This window comes from Bactrocera dorsalis, chromosome 6 (genome assembly GCF_023373825.1).
Source record: "Bactrocera dorsalis isolate Fly_Bdor chromosome 6, ASM2337382v1, whole genome shotgun sequence".
NCBI classification, from domain to species: Eukaryota; Metazoa; Arthropoda; class Insecta; order Diptera; family Tephritidae; genus Bactrocera; species Bactrocera dorsalis.
Genome location: NC_064308.1, coordinates 11,547,814 through 11,568,015, shown reverse-complemented (window position 1 = coordinate 11,568,015; position 20,202 = coordinate 11,547,814). Strand labels below are relative to the sequence as shown.

General features: G+C 37.5%; 2 protein-coding genes across 9 annotated transcripts in view; one reads left to right on the top strand and one right to left on the bottom strand.

The window, feature by feature from the left end:
• The window catches only part of LOC125779124 (craniofacial development protein 2-like), a 245,945-nt gene extending 227,075 nt beyond the window's left edge, over positions 1–18,870 (bottom strand). For both annotated transcript variants that reach the window (XM_049459716.1, XM_049459714.1), the window contains exon 1: positions 15,609–18,870. In XM_049459716.1, the coding sequence (XP_049315673.1) occupies positions 16,148–17,404 (1,257 nt within the window). In that variant the 5' untranslated portion in view covers positions 17,405–18,870 and the 3' untranslated portion in view covers positions 15,609–16,147. The remainder of the gene's footprint in view (positions 1–15,608) is intronic.
• The window catches only part of LOC115066076 (sodium- and chloride-dependent GABA transporter 1), a 373,293-nt gene extending 353,306 nt beyond the window's left edge, over positions 1–19,987 (top strand). For all 7 annotated transcript variants that reach the window (XM_049459653.1, XM_049459651.1, XM_049459648.1 and 4 more), the window contains one exon: positions 19,098–19,987. In XM_049459653.1, the coding sequence (XP_049315610.1) occupies positions 19,098–19,196 (99 nt within the window). In that variant the 3' untranslated portion in view covers positions 19,197–19,987. The remainder of the gene's footprint in view (positions 1–19,097) is intronic.
• The last annotated feature ends 215 nt before the right edge of the window (positions 19,988–20,202 follow it).

Genomic DNA, 20,202 nt, shown 5'->3' with positions numbered 1-20,202 from the left:
GGGTGGACATTTCTTGTTCCAATATATAGACGGGTTTTTTGTCCGAGTAGGTAAAATCGAGCCTTGCTATTATGGCTTTGAAATTGAGAATTGTATTAAACGACGATAGTGTCGCATCCGCAGATCCAACTACTTTGTTCCTAATAATAGCCACTGCCTGGTAATGTTTCGAGCTGCCCTGCGCGTCTTCAAAAATCTTATACGCGGTATAAGCCGCCTGGTGCCACGACACGTATCGTGAATGGTCACCATTGAACTCCGGCAACGACTTTACAACATCCAGCGACTCATCGCACCTAACAGTGGGGTCAATTGCAATCTCCCTGTACTCCTCTACCTGAACCGGTCTTTCGATTAGTGTTAACCTAGCGGTAAGTTCGTCAATAGTCGTTTGGAAGTCGCGTCTCGTCTGCTCCGTTGCTGTCCGCACAGCGGCACCCAGCACGGCGCGAAGAATATTTTCGTCCATGTTCCTTGATATTCCCTTTATTCTTTATTCACTTTAAAATTTTTTATTTTAAATCAAAACAATTTTTTAATCAAAACAATTTTTACTTAAATTAATATTTATATTAATATTTTTTAAGCTGATGCTTTAATTCAACGAATATGTCAATATCTCGAGCACTCTACTTACATAGATTCTTTCATACTGTAGTAATAGTAATAGTTTAGTCCCTCGATGGTTGTTAGTTTAGTCCCTCGATGGCTGTTAGTTTAGTCTCTCGATGGTTGTTAGTTTAGTCCCTCGATGGCTACGCCTCGGCTTGGCGTGCGTCCGAGCACCGCGGCCACGAAATTATCCTTTACAAGGATTTTGTTGTGGCCCCACGTTGGGCGCCAATTACAAGACCGGTTGTTTATGAATTAATGATATTCTTTATTTCCCTTGCTTTGGAGCAAGGGCAGCCGTTAAGGTCGAGCGAGTAATTACAACTGAACTTCTTAAAACTATTGCAGCGGCAACTACGCCTAAATAACGGGTGATTTTTTTGAGGTTAGGATTTTCATGCATTAGTATTTGACAGATCACGTGGGATTTCAGACATGGTGTCAAAGAGAAAGATGCTCAGTATGCTTTGACATTTCATCATGAATAGACTTACTAACGAGCAACGCTTGCAAATCATTGAATTTTATTACCAAAATCAGTGTTCGGTTTTTTTTTTTTTTTTCGGACAAATTTTGTTCAGCGATGAGGCTCATTTCTGGTTGAATGGCTACGTAAATAAGCAAAATTGCCGCATTTGGGGTGAAGAGCAACCAGAAGCCGTTCAAGAACTGCCCATGCATCCCGAAAAATGCACTGTTTGGTGTGGTTTGTACGCTGGTGGAATCATTGGACCGTATTTTTTCAAAGATGCTGTTGGACGCAACGTTACGGTGAATGGCGATCGCTATCGTTCGATGCTAACAAACTTTTTGTTGCCAAAAATGGAAGAACTGAACTTGGTTGACATGTGGTTTCAACAAGATGGCGCTACATGCCACACAGCTCGCGATTCTATGGCCATTTTGAGGGAAAACTTCGGACAACAATTCATCTCAAGAAATGGACCCGTAAGTTGACCACCAAGATCATGCGATTTAACGCCTTTAGACTATTTTTTGTGGGGCTACGTCAAGTCTAAAGTCTACAGAAATAAGCCAGCAACTATTCCAGCTTTGGAAGACAACATTTCCGAAGAAATTCGGGCTATTCCGGCCGAAATGCTCGAAAAAGTTGCCCAAAATTGGACTTTCCGAATGGACCACCTAAGACGCAGCCGCGGTCAACATTTAAATGAAATTATCTTCAAAAAGTAAATGTCATGAACCAATCTAACGTTTCAAATAAAGAACCGATGAGATTTTGCAAATTTTATGCGTTTTTTTTTTAAAAAAAGTTATCAAGCTCTTAAAAAATCACCCTTTACCTGTCTGAATAAATGCTCTGCCGCGTGACTTGCCAGCGCAGTAGCAGCGATAGGTGTTTGTTGTTGTCACGCGCAACTCGTTGAGCGCGTCGTCAGCAATATCGTTGTTTCGCACGCTCAGCTCCAGACGCATCGTCAGCGATTTCGGTGGAATTGAAATGTTGTCCGGAAGCGTGTTGTTGCTGTTCTTTTGTTGTTGGCTACTATGGTGTGTTAACTTATACAGCAGATCTTCCAACAGCTAAAAATGTATTAACCTCTACTTTTGCGGACGACACAGCTATAGTGAGCCGTAACAAATGCCACATAATAGCATCAAGAATATTAGCCGAGCACTTAAGGTTTGTCGAAGAATGGCTAGCCAACTGGCGTATAAAAGTAAATGAACAAAAGTGTAAGCATGTTGCATTTTCGTTTAGACCAAAAATGTGTCCGGCAGTAAAAATTAACAATATTTTAGTACCCCAAGCGAATGAAGTAACTAATCTTGGAATTCACCTAGATAGAAGACTTACGTGGAGAAAACATATATCTAGTAAAATAACTTGCATAAAGATAAGAGCTGCAAATTTAAATTGACTATTAAATAAAAACTCCAAACTTAGCCTAGACAACAAAGTGCTTTTATATAATGCGGTCATAAAGCCGATTTGGATGTATGGCATTCAACTGTGGGGTACGACCTGTGCAACTAATATACTCGTAGACATAATACAAAGGTTCCAATCAAAAATGCTTAGATCAATCACGTGTTCACCATGGTACATGCGTAATGAAAATATCCATAAAGACCTTGGTTTTTCTATGGTAAGGAAAGAAGTAGAAGACAGCAGAATTAAATATATATCTAAACAAACCCTTTGGCTAATGCTTTGTATATTCCTGTGATCAAACACGCCTTAAAAGAAGAGATATGCCCGCGTACTGAGCGTGTCTAGTTTTTAAATAGGTTTAAGATTTTATTACTTACTGTTAGGCTTTCAAAACAAGTAGCAGATTCAATAAATAAAAAAGATATTGAAAAAAAAAAGAAATTAAAAACATCAGGTAACACGTCGAATCTTCGCTGTCACGTTGAGAATGTACATAAAAAGGTATTACTCGATCAAGTTGATAATGCAGAATGATCCTCCAAAACTACGCCGCACTCGGAACCAAAACAGCGAAAAATTTCTGAAATAATTAACATATCACCAACCGCTATGACGACAGCGTCAAGTGAGTTATCCGACAATAGTAATAAGAAGACTGCATGTATTGAATCGTCTCCTAGTACATGTACTCCGTCAGTACTGCAAAATAAATCGGATCAGTTGCCAGCGCTGATCCAACCTAACGTGAAAGACTTTTTTGAGCAGGTCAAAAGTATTTCTCACCAAGATGGCCCTAAATCAAGGAAAATTACTGAAGCAATTGTGAAATATATTATAATGGACAACAAACAATTTTCCACTGTAGAAGGAAAAGGCTTTCTGCAGATGATGAAAGAACTGGTTCTGCTTCTTAAAGTTCCACGTAGAGAAACAATAAAATTACGAGTGCACGAAAAATATGAAGCGCTGTCTTCAATTTTCAAAGAGTATATTCGTAATGGGATGGGATAGATACCGAGAGTTGCAGAGGGAAGCGAAACGCATCTGAAGACAGAAAAAGAAAGAGGCCGAAATGCGTGAGTACGAAGAGCTTGACAAGCTGGCCGACAGGTGTAATGCTCGAAAATTCTACGAAAAAATGCGGCCACTTACAGAAGGTTTCAAGACCGGAGCATGTAAAATCACCAAAGGTGATCTAGTCACGGATGCCCAGAGCATACATAAATTATGGAGGGAACACTTCTCCAGCCTGCTGAATGACAGTGAACGCACAACGCCGGGAGAAGGCGAACCCGATTCCGCAATCGATGACGATGGAGCAGACGTTCCATTGCCGGACCATGAAGAAGTTCGAATAGCAATTGCCCGCCTGAAAAACAACAAAGCGGCAGGGGCCGATGAATTGCCGGCCGAGCTATTCAAACACGGCGGCGAAGAGCTGAGGTGCATGCATCAGCTTCTTTGCAAAATATGGTCGGACGAAAGCATGCTCAACGATTGGAATTTAAGTGTGCTATGCCCAATCCATAAAAAAAGTATCAGTGTGGCTTTAGACCTGGCAAATCAACAACCGACCAGATATTCACCATGCGCCAAATCTTGGAAAAGACCCGTGAAAGGAGAATCGACACACATTTCACACATTTCATTTCAAAGCTGCTTTCGACAGCACGAAAAGGTGCTGTCTTTATGCCGCGAAGTCTGAATTTGGTATCCCCGCAAAACTAATACGGCTGTGTAAGCTGACGTTGAGCAATACCAAAAGCTCCGTCAGGATCGGGAAGGACCTCTCCGATCCGTTCGATACCAAACGAGGTTTCAGACAAGGCGATTCCCTATCGTGCGACTTTTTCAACCTGCTTCTGAAGAAAATAGTTCGAGCTGCAGAATTTAATCGAGCAGGTACAATCTTTTATAAGAGCGTACAACTGCTGGCTTATGCCGACTGAACAAGGAAGCAATGCAAATGGGTCTGGCAGTGAACGAGGGAAAGACGAAATATCTCCTGTCATCAAACAAACACTCGTCGCACTCGCGACTTGGCACCCACGTCACTGTTGACAGTCATAACTTTGAAGTTGTAGATAATTTCGTCTATTTAGGAACCAGTATTAACACCACCAACAACGTCAGTCTGGAAATCTAACGCAGGATAACTCTTGCCAACAGGTGCTGCTTCGGACTGAGTAGGCAATTGAGCAGCAAAGTCCTCTCTTGACGCACAAAAACCAAACTCTAAAGTCGCTCATAATTCCCGTCCTGCTATATGGTGCAGAGGGTTGGACGATGTCAACAACGGATGAGTCGACGTTACGAGTTTTCGAGAGAAAAATTCTGCGAAAGATTTATGGTCCTTTGCGCGTTGGCCACGGCGAATATCGCATTCGATGGAACGATGAGCTGTACGAGATATACGACGACATTGACATAGTTCAGCGAATTAAAAGACAGCGGCTACGCTGGCTAGGTCATGTTGTCCTGTCCATCCGGAACACTCTAGCTCTGAAAGTATTCGATGCAGTACCCGCCGGGGAAGCAGAGGAAGAGGAAGACCTCCACTCCGTTGGAAAGACCAAGTAGAGAAGTACCTGGCTTCGCTTGGAATATCCAATTGGCGCCATGTAGCGATAAGAAGAACGAATGGCGCGCGGTTGTTTACTCGGCTATACGTAATCGCATAAGCGGTGTCTACGCCAATTAAGAAGATGAAGATATTCGTAAGTGCGACAGTTATTGCCTAACGTATGACATATGGACGGAGACAATGAAAAATCAGTCGTTCCTTGGGTTAACATTCATTTTTTGGACAATTTACGTTTGTTAAGTGGGACGTTAGGAGTAGTCGAACTGCACGAAAGTCATCCAGCAGTTTATTTAGAAGAAACTATGTTTAAACTTTTCAACGAATGGAACGTTTCCATAAATAAAGTTTCTGCTTGTGTAGCTGATAATGATTCAACCATGATGAAATTAAATAGAAGCTTATTTGGCGAACAAAAAAGAATACCCTGCTTTGCACATACGCTTAATTTGGTTGTAACGCAATAAATGGATAAGTCCACGGAAGTATCAGCTTTAATAACTAAGGTGCGCGACATTGTTAAGCTTATTAAAAGAAGTGTTAATGCCAGTGATAAATTGCGGAAGAAAAAAATAGACACCGGGGCTTCTACAAGTAATACCAAGAAAATGATTCTGGGCCGATCTTCGAACTTGACCTTCTTATGGAGCCAAGAAATACGTGTACCAAGTTTCATCATGATATCTCAATTATTACTCAAGTTACAGCTTGCACGGACGGACGGACAGACAGACATCCGGATTTCAACTCTACTCGTCACCCTGATCACTTTGGTATATATCCCTATATCTAACTCTTTTAGTTTTAGGACTTACAAACAACCGTTATGTGAACAAAACTATAATACTCTCCTTAGCAACTTTGTTGCGAGAGTATAAAAACATGGATTGTGATAGTTTCCCGAAGACACTAAGCAATGGAGAAAAGAAAACTGGGATTTATAGCAGTAATGCATGGTTTCTTTTGAAACCATAAGACTAACAATTATGATGAGCTTATCATTGATATGAATAGGAATTTGTCCATTAAATTTAAAAATAATCTGGGAGCTTTTTCGGAAGAACAAACAGAAGGCTTCTTTTAAGATAAAATGGAATTTGAGAGACATTTCCAAGCCAAGATTTTATTTATAGGTAAATAAGAAAAACTTCTACGGATCCTGACAGAAAAATTAAAACCGTTAATTGTTAAACATTTGGAGTCTATTTTAAAATTTGGAAATAAATCTTAAATAGGTGATCGGATTCCCTTAATAAATTATTTGTATGTAAAATTTTAGAGTATTTTTATTGAGTTAAGTTTTTATATATTTGGAACATAAAATCAAAATCAGAACTAATTTTATTCTTATTTTAATGTATAAGCAAAAAAAATAAAATAAGGTAGATATAGCCGGTGCGCAAAAATGCCGTACACCAGTGTTGCCATATTTTTATCCTCTTTTCCATAATAGTTTATTGGTCTCCGACTGTAGATTGAATATAATTATTTTATCATTATGCTGGAGCAAAACATCACGCGTGTCATTCGCCAGTCACAAGTCGAAATGCTCGAACGCGTCGTTGAAAATTGGACTTTATAGATAGAAAATCTAAGACGTAGCTGCAGACAATATTTTAAAAGAGATAATCTTCAAAAATAAATGCCAAACATTGTTATTTTGAATGATAACAAAATTTAAAAAAGTAGGGATCTTCGGAATGGATCACTCTTTATATCTTCATTACCAGTTTGGCATTGGTTTTGTAAAAGAGGGCTGTATTATATATTAGTTGTGGTTGATACATATGTAAAATCATAATTGTTTTACAATTGTTAAACAAAAATCTAATATAAAATCTATATATACCCGAACAGTTAAGATGGAGAGTATGTTACTGTACAAAAAATAGCCAATAATAATTTTTATCTGAGGTATTGTTTAAATATTCCGCCATGGGTTGAGCTACTGGCGTAATTCTTTATTGTATCTTTACATTATACGAGTATACATAATCCTCTTTAATTAAAATAAGACCTTTGACTAGGGCAGTGGTAGTATAATTTTGCCATCTTCCTAATTTATCGACAATTGTGTTTTCAATATAATTTCCTATAATCAACAATTATTCTCCATTTCATGTTAACGCAGTTATTTATCTTTTTCGGTACTATCCACAAAGGGCTATTTATATGTGATCAACTTTCTCTAATAGTGTTATGCGTCAGCATTTCCCCAATTTGGCTCGTAATTCCTTCAGCTTCAACATATCCTCCATTTGGATCGTAATTTCTTACCTATTATAGATATCTAAATATTTTTAGATAAATACTGTTATTAGATTTTGTAACCTCGTGCTTTTTTTTAGCATAAAACTTTAAAATTTATTAGTGAACTAGCTAATGAAAGGGAAGTTGAATTTATAATTTCATTTTTTTTTTATTTTGAATGTAACGCAAGTTGATAAAAAACATTTTTTTCTGTTCCGGTGTACAAAAAAGATGGTTTTTCAACTCGTGACCACGCAACGTATATCCGGCCGTGTGAAAACATAGCATTTCTAAATTTATGCCACACACTATGCGACTAACCTTGTATGCTGTTCATCTCAAATGCAATTGTCACTGGAAACGGAAGACGTTGGAACTGAAATGGCAAATCGTTAGAACTCAAAGGAATTCGGAGAATCAAGCATTCTGCCCCTTGTATTCGATAGCTGCGTCACAATCCGTCGGGTTCCATTATACAGATTCGGCTGGATATTGCGAATCATATTAACGAGAGATCTAACTTTAACCTTTAACTTATGACGTGGTAGTAAATTTTACACCTTGTGTTTTGATTTTCTCATAATCACAAAAAAGGCTTCTAAAATAAACGACACATTTTTCAAAAAAATACAAAGAGTTTAAAATTTTCTTTCCAAATACTGTAATTAGAATTAATTTAAATCAGTTTGATGAAATTTGTAAGTATTATAATAAAAAAATCTCTAATAAATTTTAGCAATAAAAATGGTGTAAAATTTACTACTACCTCTAAATCTACGTTTCGAAATTTGACCTCATAAGTTAAAGGTTAAGACGCAAATGATGCGGTGGCATACCAAGCCTCTCAAAAGAATTTAGAAATTCCACTGAATAAATCACGGCGTTGTCTTCATTGTCAAGACGATCGATCGGTTTGTATGAGCGCAAGTCTCCTGGAATTTGACTTTGAATCTTCCAGTTTAAGTAACATCGGTATTTTTGGCAGCTAACATTGCGCGTGCTGATATGTCGGAATGATTATCACGAAAAGTGTGCGACCTTCATTTTCATTCCAGTGATTAACATGTTTCAGCAATTGTAATTGCTGGCTTACTTCTCCAAAACTTGCACACACCGCACAGTACGCAATGAATGAAATAAAGGTGAGCCGCGTACATTAACAAATCTCCTGGTTGGCCTGCTTTCTGCGTACCTATTTCTTCGACGAAGCATTCCAAGTATAATATCAAGGTATTTCCGAATAGAGCATTGCTCTCGCAAACGGATCACTGACGAAAGTTGAGAAAAAACTCGTAAATGTTAAGTTTGTTGTTCTCTTGGCCATTTTCCAAATTAACTGCGAGACGCACAATAATCGGAAAACATTCATGAATCGCAGAAGTAAATATTCTACAAAGAACTTTATTACAGTTCACGTATCATGTTCAAGACCAATAACCGACATGTTGCTTCCTTTGGTGATGTAATTACAAACGTATTTTATCGACTACACCAAATTGCAATACTCAACATTAATATGAGTTTTGAATATGAATTAGACAATAATGGTCAATATAGTACGTTCCATGTGTTGTCAACTTCGATGTTCACTCTTCTAAATTAAATGCTAAATGTTCTGCCATTGTCGTCTGGTGAGCGACGCCGATAGAGTGGATATCCATCATTTCTAATTTGTGTTTCCAAAAGAAAAGCACGTGGATAGTGTTTCGTGCATTTCTTGTCAGACATACAAACCGAAGTGGGATTTTAGTGTCCGCAAGGTCCATGAACCATATTGGTTTTTATCACTTCATATAATACTGGAGTTTTCTCTGCATCAGGAATTTTCGCAGAAATGATTTCATCAATTTGATCCGGTGTAGCCACCATCTACCATCCAAAGAAGAATGTGTGCGTGCGGCAAACCTCTCTTTTGCCACTCAACAGAGTACATCTAGCATCCAACAGCACCATATATTATATACGTTGATTCAAGATAAAATCCATCGAAGCTCTTGCTTGAAAAGTCTTGCTGTGACATCGTGACGATCGCTTGCTGATTGACTGCGATCCATAATACCGCCCGTATGTCATCGCATCCTGGGAGTACTTGGTTATGTGTCTTGGGCTGCTAATGTATGTTGATGCCAAAAAGAACGCCGACCGATATTAGCGCGACCTCTTCGTGGCATCGTAACAAATTTCAATCTGTGCAAGCCGAAAATGCCGAAAAATATGTGGAACACACATAACATTTTCACTGAATAATTTTCAAAAATTTTTGAAGCAAACGACAAATTTGAACGATTAAAATAATTGAAAAGCCAAACAAAAATATTGAAAAAAAAATTGTATGGAAAAAATTAACTTTTTGGAATTGTCCGATTTCCCGACTTTTCCTAACGAAAAGCATACAGGTTTTTTATTTCTAAACCTTCCCCGACCCACACAGAACATTCTCTGAAAATTTCATCAAGATTGGTTCAGTCGTTCCCTTAGCGTTACTAATAAACAAACATTCATTCATCAGTAAGCAAAATATTTTTAGGAGAGATTTTATTTTAATTCTTTATTTGTTTTATGACAATTAAAGCGTTAATTTCAAAATTTCTCAGTTTTTATGAACTGACTTGACTGCAAAGAAAAGAATTCTTAAGTGAAAAGTTGCATAAAAACTAAAATTAAATTCTCTTTAAAATGAGGAAAAAAACCTGAAACCGGTGCACCGATACATTAAATTATTTCTCTGTAAACAATATTTAGAACTTCTTTCTCAGGAAATAAAATAAAAAGATTATTTTTATTAGTGACTCGCCACAAAGCTACGTAAAGCTGGCCATGAGAGAAACAATTGATACTTAGGTCCAGCCCAGCGACTTCTAATGTTTGGCCTTGAGATTTGTTTATTGTCATAGCGAAACAAAGTTTTAAAGGAAATTGGAGGCGTTTGAACTGAAAAGGCAAGTCTGTCGGAATAATAGGTATTCTGGGTATTAATACAATATCTCCAGCGCCACATCCAGTTACAAACCTACACTTTATTAAATAATTTTTGAAAGATACTATGACCAAGCGGGTGCCGTTACAAAGTTTTGGAGGATTTAGGTTTCTTAACAAAATAACTGGTGAGCCTAGTTTAAGATTAAGTTTGTGCGGAGGTGCGCCAAACGGATTTAATTAATTAAGAAATTCGGTTGGAAAATGAACTATTTGCTCAGAATCGACAACTGTGTCGACTGAAAAGTAAGTCTTATTAGGGGCGTCAAATTTGCATTGAACCATGTCATTAATTCCATAACATTCGTCATTTGTTGGAGTTAAAATAGCTCTCTCCTTAAACCAATCCAATGTTTTCCCACTTACATTTGAAATATCTGGATAGACCTTTTCTATAAGTTCTTCAAGGTTTTTAACAGGTACACAAAGACTTTGATTTATGTCTACTTTACAGTTTTTGTCTGTCATTTGCCCATGACCAATTTGCAGTAGTGTCTTACCAAAAATTTCATTTTCTAGACCTGGGGTCAGCCTCATGTTCTTTTTTAATTGGACATTATAGATATGTTTCCACAACTTTGATCTTTTCAAGCACGCATTTACCTCATCTGCCCTTGTTCCCCTAGGAACCACGGGCAAAATTTGACGAAAGTCTCCAGAAAATAGTACTGTGTATCCACCCATAGGTGAAACTTTGTTGCGTAGGTCTTGCAATGTTTTATCTAAAGCCTCTACTCCTGATTTGTGTGCTATTGTAGCTTCATCCCAAACTATAAGCGAGCAGTCTTGCATAAACTTAGCAGTACTGTTTTGTTTAGGAATGTTGCAAATGTTGCTTATTTCCTCAGTTAACTTAAGTGGAATTTTAAACATTGAATGAGCAGTTCTGCCCCTATCGAGAAGAGTTGCTGCTATGCCTGAGGATGCAACAGTTAACGCGATTTTCCCTAAAGACCGAACTTTTGCCAATAGTAAATTAATAAGAAAGGCTTTTCCAGTACCCCCAGGGGCATCAAGAAAGAATATTTTACCCTCACAATTAAAAGCAGAACTCAAAATTAAATTATATATACTTTTTTGTTCTGAATTAAGCTTATCTTCATTACGTCTAACAATTTCAAGTAGTTGATGTTGATCATACGATTTTTCTCTCTCGAATAGTCTATTATTGACAGTGTTAACGTCAGTTATCAGTGCAAGGGAAAAATCGGTAACTGTTTTACCGCAAAGAGAAATTAAAGTTTTGTTGAGGTCACACAAAGCCTCATCAAAAATTAATTGATTGTAACCTAAATTTTGATTACCAGCTTCTCGTTTTTTTCTTTGCAATATGTCTTCTGACATACCTTCTTTAAATTTATTCCAAAGTTCAACAGAATCTGAAACTTGACAAAAAGACAAAATTATAGCAAATAAATATCGCATCGAAACAGACGAAGCACTAATTTCTGCTTCCAGTAGCGTTTGTTCCCAAAGTGAATCATCTTCCAACAAACCCAAAGCTTTGCAGGCTGCTTGATAGGAACTAAAAGCCCTACCTTGAACAGTTTTAAAAAATTGGAAAGAAGTTGGGCCTTCGACTTTATGTAAAAGCATCCTTAGGTAAAAGCATTCACTATTATTTGGATGAACAACATAAACTCTTCCCAAGGCGTCTCCTTTTTTTAAGTTTTCGTAACCCTCAACAGGAGAGCCTATTTTCCTACGTTGGAATTTATTTGTAGATCTATTCCACGTGTAATATGCAGGAACTTTGTCGTAGGTTATATTTTTGGCAAAATCATCATTTGCACATAACTTAAAAAAATCCGTTAAAGTCGTATCTGTTGGATTATTAACAATATCACGCACGTTATTTTCGTTGAAATACTTTGGATATCCATCATCCCCACAGGATGTGGTATCTTGAAAAGCTTTTGGATATTTTTTTATACAGCGGTTCTCTTTCATAGATGGAGCATTAGGGTTTAAAGCACCGCATGGTCCATGTATCATGTGCTTCACTACCAAATCGTGCAAAATTGGATCGCATTACTTATTCGGTAATTCGGCGGAAATAACACTATCAACTTGATTTGCTGTTATCTTATTTTTTAACCAAAGCAATAGAAGTCCACGCTTTTGCCATTCCACAGTATACATATGGCACTGAGGCGGGCCAAATATATGAGCTTTGTTAATTAATTTTAACAGCTTTTTAATTTTTAAGTTAAAAACTCTATTGATAATATCATAGCGCTGTTGAACAACAGTGTTTGAATCTAAATTGGCTTTAATTTCTTCCCAGTTAGGGTTGCATGTAAATGTTATGAACAAATCAGGCTTCCCATAATTCCTGACATAAGTCTTAGCATCTTGCGTGTTTTCATGAAGATATCTAGGAGAATAACTCATTGACCAATTTGATTTGGTTCTTCATTTGATTTTAAAGCATCCTTCAAATGAATATAGTTCTCTGCACGTATTTTGGTTATTTCGTAAATAAGCTAGACGCTCTATCTCAATTTTAGCGTATTGATCAACTATGTACTGATTCATTAACATTCCATACTTATGAATCGGGTTGAACAAATTTTCCTTTACCATTAAACGGTAGCAATAAAAGCTTATGCAGGAAACTGTTTTTGAGATAGGCTTTTTCGAATTAGGATCAATTTGTGGAATATTTATGTAGTAACCGTTTTCACCGCGACAAAATATTAGTGGGTATTGGAGACTATCATAACCACGATGAAGTTCAGAAATTCGAACTAAATTGTTGCACCGACGTTTTAAAATTATGTCCCTTTTATTAAATTCTTGACCAGTTATCATGACCGCAACTTCACTGGTACATGGTGCATTGTATCGACCAGGATGACTTCCGACAGGCACTTTATTTGCATGAATAATTACTTGGAAATCTGGAGTATTTGGTGGAACACTTTGTAATGCAGTTTTAAATGACGAAATATACGCGTTATGTTCATGCAACATGTCTTGCAAAACCCTTACCACTCCTTTGTCAACTACTTGCGCTGCTCTACTACATCTTACGGACGCTTGTGCTTCAGAGTCTGAAATAAAATAAATCTGAAGGAATTGATGCCCTTGGTCTAATTCCGGAAACAAACTACCTGCTAAGTGGTAAACTTGCCCTTGTATCTTAAACGTAGGCATGTAACCACTCTCGACAATTTGATTACTCCGAAATGAAGTAAATTGGAATGCATTGTTGTAGTTCCGTATATTTTGCAAAAAATGAGTCGATTTTGGATCATTACCTGTTAATAAGGACTTTAGTGGTTCGGGTGGAGGAGGGATTTCTTCTAAATAGACTTTTCCACCAAGGCAACACATGCCAATTGATTCACCTGGATATCTTTTGGCAGAACAAAAACTTCAAACAATCGACATATTTCCAATTGAAATATATTGGTCATTTGCATATTCAATCGCAGCATCGTAGCGCATACCCGAAAGCTTTTTTTCACGCCACAAATGTTGGCTGGCTTCAAACCGGCGCGCATGGTTTCTAACCCTACTTTGCATCAGGCACGCCTCCCGCTGACTTTCTGTTTCAATAGTACGTGCATTGCGCTGTCTCTTCGCACGTACAGATAGTACGACGACGTCGGGCATGCTTTTAATTAAATTTTTAGATTTAGTAGTAGCTATTAATTCAAAAATTCTCGCAATTTTGAGAAAACACGAAAAGCGCTCAGTTCTATTCGCTTGCTAATTCGAGAATGATTAATAATTTTCAGCAGCTGACCATATGTTACAAATATGCACTCATGTTGCCTCGCAGAGGAACGGAGTGAGAATTTATTCTTTTATGAAGTATCGAACATGCTTGCAAACTGTCGTTCAGCATACAAATACATACAAATGGTGTTTTCCGCGACAATGCCCATATCCAGTAGTGATGAGCGATATTTCACTACCGGTGATTTTTTCACTGTGATTGAAAAATCTCAAATCGCAACTGCGATCACATTTTATAAATAGCAATTCGCTTCTATGAACTGCGATTGCGATAGCAGTTCGAACCTGTGAATTGCGATCGCAGTTCGAAACTGTGATTTGCGATCACAGTTCGAACCTGTGATTTACGATAGCAGTTCGAATCTGTAAATTTCGATCACAGTTCGAACCTGTGATTTGCGATCACAATAGCAAATAGCAGAAAAGTAACAACTTTCTTCAGGGTATTGTATATACATATCGTATATGCTATTTTTCGTCATAGCGGTTTGAAGTTTTGAGTGTAACGTTCTTATAATTTTTAATAATGGCAGGAAATGAATGAAGGAAAAGAAGTGAAGTATAGCAGATGTTTGAAGTGGTAGATGAAATATAATCAAAATGGAATTATGGAATATTTTAATTTGTTTTAATAAAATTTTTAATTTTACTTATTGTTAAAACCAGATTTGAAAGCTTTTTGTGATGAAAACAAGAATTGTAACTAATTAACTTCAGAAAAAATTATGGAATAAAAAAATGACGGGTTTTTAATATTTTCCCAAAGATTAGGAAACTCCCGTTATCAATTTGGTCTTGAAAATATTAAAAGCGGGTATTTTAAACAAACAAATTATCAACCACACTAATGGTAATTCCTTCTAAGAAATGTGTGAAACCATCATGCCAACATACAAATGAACTATGCAATACGCTCTAAGTGTCAGGAAGCCGATCCGCTCCAACATTTGCGAAAATGTAGTGAAAAGAAAAGCGGAAAAACTTGACTCGAGTTACAGGAGCCAAAAGAGAATTTGCCGCCAGTAACGACAAAATGTTTCCGTCGTTCCCACGACAGTCGGGTCTACGTAAGTGGAACGTACCCGGACTTTTATTCGGCTGAACACTATCAAATTGGCAGAATCTGCCGCCACAACAACAACAACAACGACGTTTGAACGTCGACTTAGTTGCGATCGCAATAGCAATATAAAATCACAGTGATTTAAAAAGAGCAATCATTGGAATCACAGATATCGAAAAATCACAATATCGCTCATCTCTAACATCCAGCATTCCATTCCATGTCTTGCCGCGCATGCACATATACATATCTTCTTCTTCTTAATTGGCGTAGACACCGCTTACGCGATTATAGCCGAGTTAACAACCGCGCGCCAGTCGTTTCTTCTTTTCTTCAATTGGATATTCCAAGCGAAGCCAGGTCCTTCTCCACTTGGTCCTTCCAACGGAGTGGAGGTCTTCCTCTTCCTCTGCTTCCCCCGGCGGGTACTGCGTCGAATACTTTCAGAGCTGGAATGCTTTCATCCATCCGGACAACATGACCTAGCCAGCGTAGCCGCTGTCTTTTAATTCGCTGAACTATGTCAATGTCGTCGTATATCTCGTACAGCTCATCGTTCCATCGAATGCGATATTCGCCGTGGCCAACGCGCAAAGGACCATAAATCTTTCGCAGAATTTTTCTCTCGAAAACTCGCAACGTCGACTCATCCGCTGTTGACATCGTCCAAGCCTCTGCACCTTATAGCAGGACGGGAATTATGAGTGACTTATAGAGTTTGGTTTTTGTCTGTCGAGAGAGGACTTTGCTTCTCAATTGCCTACTCAGTCCGAAGTAGCACCTGTTGGCAAGAGTTATCCTGCGTTGGATTTCTAGGCTGACATTGTTGGTGGTGTTTACGCTGGTTCCAAGATAGACGAATTATCTACAACTTCAAAGTTATGACTGTCAACAGTAACGTGAGTGCCAAGTCGCGAGTGCGACGACTGTTTGTTTGATGACAGGAGATATTTCGTCTTGCCGTCGTTCACTGCCAGACCCATTCGTTTTGTTTCCTTGTCCAGCCTGGAGAAAGCAGAACTTACGGCGCTGGTGTTGTACCCCTGTCGGCCAGCTTATCAAGCTCTTCGTACTCACGCATTTCGGCCTCTTTCTTTTTCTGTCTGCAGATGTGCTTCGCTTCCCTCTTCAACTCTCGGAATCTATCCCATCCCGCACGTGTTGTGGTCGATCGTAACGTTGCGTGGTAGGCAGCCTGTTTTCTCTCCGCTGCGACACGGCACTCCTCGACGTACCAGCTGTTCTTTTGCACTTTCCGAAAACCAATGGTTTCGGTTGCAGCTGTACGTAAGGAGTTTGAAATGCCGTCCCACAGTTCCCTTATACCGAGTTGTTGATGAGTGCTCTCAGAGAGCAGGAGTGCAAGCCGAGTAGAAAAACATTCGGCTGTCTGTTGTGATTGCAGCTTCTCGACGTCGAACCTTCCTTGTGTTTGTTGGCGTGCGTTTTTTGCTGCACAGAGGCGGGTGCGAATTTTGGCTGCAACAATATAGTGGTTCGAGTCGATGTTAGGACCTCGGAGCCCACGCACATCTAAAACACTGGAGACGTGTCTTCCGTCTATCACAACATGATCGATCTGGTTGGTGGTTTTTCGATCCGGAGACAGCCAGGTAGCTTGATGTATCTTCTTATGCTGGAATCTAGTACTACAGATAACCATATTTCGGGCCCCGGCGAAGTCGATCAGCCTCAACCCATTTGGAGATGTTTCGTCGTGGAGGCTGAATTTACCGACCGTAGTGCCAAAGATACCTTCTTTGCCCCCCCTGGCGTTAAAGTCGCCAAGCACGATTTTGACATCGTGGCGGGGGCATCTCTCATAAGTGCGCTCCAAGCACTCATAAAAGGCATCTTTGGTCACATCGTCCTTCTCTTCCGTCGGGGCGTGGGCGCAAATCAGCGATATGTTGAAGAACCTCGCTTTGATGCGGATTGTGGCTAGACGTTCATTCACCGCAGTGAATGATAGTAGTCGGCGACGGAGTCTCTCTCCCACAACGAATCCCACACCAAACTTGCGCTCCTTTATATGGCCACTGTAGTAAATGTCACAAGGACCTACTTGTCTCTGTCCTTGTCCCGTCCATCGCATTTCTTGGACTGACATCACAGCCTTTATTTTCACGAGGACATCAACCAGCTGGGCAGCGGCACCTTCCCAATTAAGGGACCGGACATTCCAGGTGCATGCCCTCAATTCGTAGTCCTTATTTCGTTTGCCATGGTCGTCATCAAAAGGGGGGTCACTCATCCGAGGCTTGTTGTTCCTTTTCATTGGGGGTGTTTTTTTACGTGGCGGGTCCCAAACCCAGCGCACAACCCTATGCAGGGGATGTTTCGCCTTCTCACTTTAGCTCGCCTTCAAAGGGATGTTCTTAGGCTACCCAGAGGATACTTGGTCAAAGACCGGAAGTCGTGAGCTGCTTGAGTCATATGCAAAAGAATCGTTTCTGGCCACTCCCAAGTGAATGGCGATGGAAAAATTCTTTATTTCTTATTAATTTTATAACTCAATGAAAAAAAATTATTATGAATGATGAAACACATAGTTTTGTAGGAAATTTAAGTTAAGCGTTTACGAGATATTCATCGTCAAACATCAATGCATATTAAGGAGGATCAAAAAAAAAAATTTTTTTTTTTCGTTTGGTTCTGTGAAAAATAGGTTCCTAGACACCTCTAAGAAATCCTCTTCAAAAACCTATTCATAATAATTTTTTTTCATTGAGTTATAAAATTAATAAGAAATAAAAAATTTTACCAAAAATAATCAAAGTTCAACTGTTAATATCTTTTAAACGGTTGGGTTTACGAAAAAATCTTGAGAGACCATATTTTAGAGCATTCAATTTCCTACAAAACCTAATTAACAAGATATTTTTTTAAGTAGTTGGAAGCGAGATATAAATTTTTCTATCTGATAATAAGAAAAAATAGAAAACCGTTAGGCGGAGGACCTTCCCGTTACAATTAAAAACTCATATTTGGAGAGGATTTCTTAGAGGTGTCTAGGAACCCATTTTTCCGAGTACCAATAAAAAAAAACAAAAAATTTTTTTTTTGAATCACCCTAATATACATATATATACATATACACACAATTATATGGAAATATAAGTATTAATATCTACGTTGGTATATACAAATGTTTCAATACCACTAATACGAATGGGGCTTTGCGCGAACATGTTGTAATCAAACAAATTTCATTTCTAGCGAGCAGGTTGCGCAAAATTGTTCGCCTTGCCGCGGATGCATAAAACATACATATATACACATGTTTCAATTCAACTCTTTTTTTCATTTATGCTTTGCGCTTCTCCTGCATGCAGCAACAGGCGACAATAATAACGAAGCTCGCATAAAACAGAATAAAAAATGTTAAAACGGGTTTATATTTTAATTTTTTTTTTCGTATTAGTATTAATATGAACAATGCAATAACTGATGCAATTTGCTTAAGAAATATTCAATTCATTACGTCGTTTCTAAATTGATGCAGTAGTTTTAAAGATATTGGAATGTGAAGATAAAATTAGTATATTTTTGAGGTTTTTTTGCTTATTGTCGCGCCTTTATAAGGCAAAATATTTTCGAAGGTATCCTACGTTGGAGAGGAGGGCTCAAGGTATGTTTTGCAAAAAACCGGAATAAAATTGGTTAAAATTTAGCTGAGCTGTGAGGTAACATACACATTTTAAGGCTTTATTTTATAAGATGTAGAGATAAGATTTGATATTAATTCATGTTCCTGGTTAGTTAGGTTCTTTATCAATCATTATCAATAAATTATCTGTCACACAGACATTTTAAAGTTACTTATATCTTTAATATACACAGTTTTGAGCTACGAATAATTGGTTTGACAATATTATTTTTGGAGCTTTTGATTAAAAGCTTAAACTTAAATAATAATTCGAGTTTATTTTAAATTACATATCGATTATTTATATTTGTTTTGATTTCAGAAAATTCGAGCGATCGTACGAATAGATGAAGATATTAAGCATCTGAGAGAGAAAATGCAACAGGATACGGATAAAACAGTAGAAATTTATGCATTGTAAATCGCTTCTAAACAAATGGAATTTACATAAACTATGAACTATAAGAAACTAGCTAAATTTTAAAAATACAAAATGAATTACTAATTTTCAAATCAAATATTTAAAACACATCCAAATTTCATTTAGAATTAAGAATCTAATAAAAATGATTAGCCGATGAAATTGTATGCTTCAAACTTTTTCGTGCTTTGTGTGTTTATTTGAATTTATCATACACATTCCTGATATATCTTCGTGAATTCATTAGAAAGTTTGTACAATATACTCTAATTGTAAAATATGACTCTTATTACATAGGTAATCCTAGACAAGTCGGAAAAAAGTCTTAAAACGTAATTTAAATAAACAAGCTAGCAAGCAACAAATGATCGCTATGCATGTTTGTTAAAGGCAATTTTAAATAAGGTTTAATGTACATATATGTAAAAGTTTTACAACTATCTATTTGAATTTCGATTATTTTTAGAATTTTTTTTTAGATTTTTTGACTCTGAAAACTTCTTCACTAATTTTTATGCTGTTTCGATTTTTTTATTAAGAAATACTTAAGATTAGAGAACAGTTTACTATATTTTAATCTAAATTAATAATGGTATATTTTTAATCTTTGCAACTGTAAACTCTGTAGTTCAATTCAATAGATTTTAATTCTTAGTTTTAATTGAATATATAACATGTGTACTATATTATTATTATAATGTTTAATTTGCAACTCATGTGCTGTTTAGTTGATAAGAAATGATATTTAGAAATATCTGACATTTACTAAGTAAAATGTTTAAAATGTTGTCAAAATAAGTGTATTTATTACTACATTTGGAGCGTGTGTAATATAATCAGAGAAAAGTTTCAAGGTGACAATTCTATACATGGGCCATTTCATCAATTGGCGACATGGTTTTGTACCCGTGGTTCTCCGATTTTGACGAAACTTTAGAATATCATAATATAGACTAAAATAAGAATATCTGTAAACTTTTCAGTGGCCAAAGTTGCTCCATTGTTT